Here is a 5,511-nt window from a genome sequence, read left to right on the forward strand (position 1 = left end):
CGCTTCAAAGTCTAACAGTCTATTCCCCTGTTATTCAGGGAAAGGAAACTGTCAGGAAAGTGTTAATGGACATCACTGTACTGTACAGTTCTAATTTGGGACCATTGACTCATTTTTTATACTGAAGAATCTGATGAGAGTATAAATGTTCCATAGAAAACTGCTACCCAGCTTGTTGATGTAATAATCTGTCAAACATTTTTTTTCTTATTTATTTGCTTACAAGTTGTCAAGCTGAATCCAAGCTTTCGCCAAGTAGACTTCCCCTAAGGGTTTAGCTGGTTGTCACAGGATGAACAGAGCCTCCATTATTAAAAATAATTTGTGCCTGTTTTGTCACATTCATTAACATGATTGGTAAATAAAATGCATACAAACATATAATGTATAGGTTGGAAGAGACTCCTGAACATCATTTAGCACAGCATTTCTCAATATCAGCAACTTTAATGTACAGATTTGAAATACTAGAATTTCCCAACCAGTATCCTGGGGAATTTGGGGAAATGAAGTCCACACATCTTAAAGTTCTTGAGGTTGTGAAACACTGATCTAGCCCAACCTCCTCTTTAGTTCAGGATTCATTAAAGTCTCCTCTTCTTCACCTCCTGCTTGAAAGCCTCCAATTAAGAAGGGGACCATCACAATTCTTGATAGACTCTTCCATTGTCCAGCAATGATAGTTAGGAACTGCTGCTGAGCATAAATATATCTTTCTTTTAATTTCAATTTGCTAGCTCTTATTTTCTCAATTGCAACAGAGAATAATTTTGCTTTCTTCTGCAGGTGACAAACTTTCAGATATTTTGGGACAACTATCATATATCCTCTTAGATTTCTCTTTTGTAAGTTAGAGGTGCCCAAGTCCTTAACTATTCTGGTCATCATATTCTAAGTGTGGCCTAATCCCACCAAGGAAAACAGAAAATTACCTTTCATAATCTGCATTTAATGCTTTTGCTGGTGTAGCCTAGGACCGTGTTGGTCTTTTTAGCAGCTGCATTACACTATTTGCTCAATTTCAGTTGGAGTTCTGTTAGTATTCTTACATTTTTAAACATTGGAATTCACTCTTCACAGGAAGAGATTCCAGAACAATCAGCAATAATGATCGTTGACAAGCAAGAAAACAATAAGAAAACTCATCACACTGTATCAGTCATTGTAAAACAGTAACATCACCAAGAGGAAATACTGTACGCTCTACTAGGCCAATAGAGAAAACTTTCTCTATTGGCCTAGTAGAGTAAAGAAGAACATTGTCAAGTAATAAGCAAAATTTCTCCATCTTTGCTCATGTGTTTATTATATCAGCACCCTACCTTTTCCTCAAGAGCTTTCTTCAAGAGGTTAGCTTCAGCAGAACTTTGTGAAATGTAAGTTACCAGTCATCTGGTATATAGTCATCTAGTTCGTTTCAGAGATGAGAACATTTAAAATCCTTTCTCACAATAAGAAACCCGATAATGAAGCAGCCTGACCTATGCTAATGTTAGCCTGCCTGTGTCCTCTGACTACGTCAGAAATTAGGGCAGAATGAAACTGCACCATTAAACCAATGTGCAGATGTGCCACAAGGAGATGTGCCTCTTGGAAACAATGGCTTGTCAGAAAAGAGCTATGGATTATAAAACATGCTGATCCTGACAATCAGGCTATACATCTAAATTCAGTGAAAAAGTTTTGACATTAAGGCTTCTTACCTTGCTTGATTAAGCACAGGGTCATTCTCTGCTGTAACAAAAACTGGCAGTGGAAGCCGGAATTCAGGCCTGTGGTCAGAGAAGCTCATCCTGAGGCAAGGCTGAGGACTAGCAGCACTGTTGATCATCCTCTGTTGACCCACAAGTTGCCTGAGCTGCATGCTATTTCTCCTTGCAGATGTTGAGCCTTCAGGCTGGGCCATTGCCCCTCCCATTGAGTTGATGCTTGATGACACTACTGGCTTGGCTTCAAATAAAGAAGAAGTAGCTGGGCAAAATATTGACTGAGCATTGCTAACAATCTTTGGGGAGGCAGAATGTGGCTCGTCCTTAGAGTTCATATAGTTTTGTAAACATCCATGAAACAGAGATGGGGAAATATACGGAGTAGTTCCAAAAGGAGGTTCTTGGTCATGGGATGGTAGGCTGGACACCTTTTGATTCTGGGAACTTTGTTGTTTGCGTATTACTGGAGGATTAGAGAGATTTTGCTGGGGTGGTGGGGAAATCACTTTCCTCTGTACGGTGGGACTTGCTGACCTGGAGTGAGTTGAGGGACTAGGTTGCTGATGTAGAATTGGAGAAGAAACTTGATGACTAGCTCTGTGATACAGTGGTGGACTTGGAAACCTCTTCTGATTAGGAGGTGAGGAAGGTGGTATTCTTACTGGTGATACTCGGCTGATAAAACCAGATGTTTTCTCATTATTCTTTAATAAATCAGGAGAACTTTGCTTTTCTGGTAAAGGAGCTTCACTGTTACTTATATTTCCTTGATTGCTCCCATTCGATTCTGATGCTTCTTTAGGATTTGGAAGAGGTATTATTTTACAAGACTGTTTATATAGATCTGCAACTTTTTCCATTTCATCATCTCTTTTGCGGCAATCCGACATATAAGGTGCACTCAACTCCAAGACATATTTATTTGGTATGGTATCTACCTCGTTATTTGGTGCTTTGTTGACAGCTGGGGAATTGCTGAAATTCTTATTTGGTAACAGATCAAGTGAACAGATGGAAAGTTTCATCCGTGGAGAAATCTGAGTAATTTTCTTGGTGGTGCACTGTTCATTTGTTCTGGTAGTCTTATCAACCTCTTCCAAATAGTTGTCTTCCATCTTTATATCTCCTGAACATTCAGTTGATTCAAGTAACATTTCCATTAACATTTCCGGTGGTGGTGGAGGTAGGTTTTCCATATCAATCTCATCAGAATCCTCATTTATATCAAGGCTATTTGCAAATTCCATTGAACTATTGTCACTAAGAGTACAATGTCTAGTTCTGATGTTTTTGCAACTGGTATCTTCTAATGGTGAAACTTTAGGTTTGTGATTTATAGGCACAAATCCTTTGGGAAGTGGAAGGTTGGGAGAAATGCTTTGAAGTCCAAACTTTCTGACACATTTTATTGGGCCCAATGTTCTTAAGTTTGAGGGTTTCACCAGACTTTCAGATGGGCTAAATGTTTCAATTAATTTTTTCACAGATTTACATGGTGGAGTATTCGGTTTGGAGGTCCCAGAATAATTTTCTTTTCTAGATATCAGATCTTCTGAAGACATGCCACTTGTGGTTGGTTTTTTACATTTTACATTTTCATTGTTTCTACATGAAGAATCAGGCAGTATATTGAAGTTTTTAGCAAGAGATGCTTTCAGTTTATTAGTGGAAGTTCTGTGAGCAACAGGCTCAAAATATTGAAACAATTCTTTTGGGTTCAATATTTCCAATGTATCACTGATTTCCTCTTTTCCATTTAATTGATAAAATAATTCTAATCTTCTGTCAAGATCTTTCTGAGTTCTTTGAAGTTCCAAAAGAGTGGGATCCTCAGCATGACTTTTGAGAGACACCTCAGACCTAGTCCGTTTCTGCTTAATCTGTGTCTTCTGGCCCCCAGAGGCTGTACTAGGTCTCCGAAATTCTTTTCCATTTTCATCTTCTATCCATGCCCTTTGCCGACATTTAGCTGGAACAAATTTTATCTTTTCACTAATGGCATCTTTCATTTTGAGAATTATCTTATTATCTGTGCTATCTATTTGTTTGGTGGAAGCCTTCTGTCTATTCTCTTGTGCTGCAGGAAATGATATAGATCTTTTAGATACAGCATTTTTTTCTTTTTCAGACAGACTTATAGAGTCACATTCTTCCTCAGATAAACTGTTGGCACTATTGTCTTCATTTGTGGAGGAAATGCTACTGAACTCACGCTGTTTGAAGCTATTACTTTCATGGGTTTTATCAGAGTTAAAGGTTTTCAAGATATTTTGATGTTGCAGAAAAGTGGATCTACGTTTTGATACTACCTCAGATGATGATATTGAACTCCTTACCTGTGGAGATGAGTAAGATATATTTTTAAACTGTTTTTCCAGCACACAGTCTTGGGACATGCTTATGCCATTCCTGGAGTTGCATGGACTTCTGTGAATGGTCTCACAATTTGTTTCCATTCCATGCCTATCAATAATATTCAAATCTTTCACTGATTCACTGTCAATGCCTATTCCACTGTCTTCAGAATAAAGAGTCATATCATCAACGTAATGATTGGAAGATCCAACTGCAGATTCTTCAAGATTCTTTATTATCCTGACCAAGTGTTCATCAAGATGTTGCTTTGCTTTTATTTTTTCTTCTAAGCTGGTACTTGCAGACTGCAAAAAGCTGCAAGACTCCAGCAGGACATCAGAGGCTAAAGAGGCCACAGTTCCATTTAACAACTGCATTTTGTTGACAGTGTATTGTAGTAATTGTTGCAAAAGATCTGGCTGCTCTTTTGGATTTTCTTTGCCAGATGACCAAGCTAGGTTTCCTCCCACTTCTTTGAGGAGGTCTTCTCCATCTTCAATAATTTCTTCGAAAAGGTGGTTGATTCCGTCAAACCGAAAAAGCAAAAAGTTCACTAACTGTTGCACAATTAATTGTGTTTCGGTAACCTGATCTGTCATGCATAAGATAGCCTCATATTTGCCAATATTAGGATTGAGATATGCATATGCGTTTTGATGGGCCTTAACAAGAGCGTCTGGGAAATCTACCTTTTTCTCAGGCTGACATACAGAAGGGCTGGATTTCTCTTTACTTTTGCAAGGACGCCCTGGTTTTCCCTGCCTGCTCCTTTGCTTCTTCCCATTTTTGTGTTTTTGATTTTTGTTGCTTTCACTTTTATCTCCCATGATAGCATCAACCTTTTCTGACTCAGAACTTTTTTGCTTTTTAATCATAATTGCTTCTGCCATATGTTTGCCTTTGTTTAACTTCATCGATTCAGAAATGGCTATCTCAGTCTCTGAGACTATCTTTTCAATTTCTTTCTCTTCCTGGTCCAGCTCAGATAGCAAAGGATCCTCAGACGAGGAATAGAAATTAACATCCTTCTCTTCATTTGATAAATTTTTGAAGAAGTGATCTTTAACTTGAGCCTCCTCCTGTCTTATTCCTTCAGTATCACAAGAAGAGAAGCCTTTGATCAGCAAAGGAAATGAAAAACCTTCACCTCCTTGGTCAACTAACGCAATTCTTTTATCCATCAACTTTGTTTCAGGATTCTTAACAATATCACTACGTGAAGGAGTACAACCCATTGTGCTCTACCTTCCCAAGTTTCTTTACTACTGAAAGATAGTCAATAGATGAAGCAAAGATGAAAAAAGAACGAAAACTTACAAGTTTAGCTGATGTTGGGAGCCGGCATTTTTTGAGGAAAGCTTCATCTTGAAGAACCACTGCTTTGCAGATTGCCTATTTGTTAAGGAACCTTCAGTCCCAGCTTCGTCAGTGTATTCTCCTCTTTAAC

At 38.3% G+C, this 5,511-nt stretch overlaps 1 protein-coding gene across 1 annotated transcript; it reads right to left on the reverse strand.

Annotated features, from left to right (window-relative positions):
• Positions 1 to 1,699: 1,699 nt before the first annotated feature.
• Positions 1,700 to 5,299, reverse strand: PCARE (photoreceptor cilium actin regulator). The gene has a single exon (XM_032216055.1). It carries the CDS (start codon positions 5,297 to 5,299, stop codon positions 1,700 to 1,702), a length of 3,600 nt encoding a protein of 1,199 aa, XP_032071946.1.
• Positions 5,300 to 5,511: the final 212 nt, after the last annotated feature.

This window comes from Thamnophis elegans, chromosome 4, assembly GCF_009769535.1.
Source record: "Thamnophis elegans isolate rThaEle1 chromosome 4, rThaEle1.pri, whole genome shotgun sequence".
In the NCBI taxonomy this organism is placed as follows: domain Eukaryota; kingdom Metazoa; phylum Chordata; class Lepidosauria; order Squamata; family Colubridae; genus Thamnophis; species Thamnophis elegans.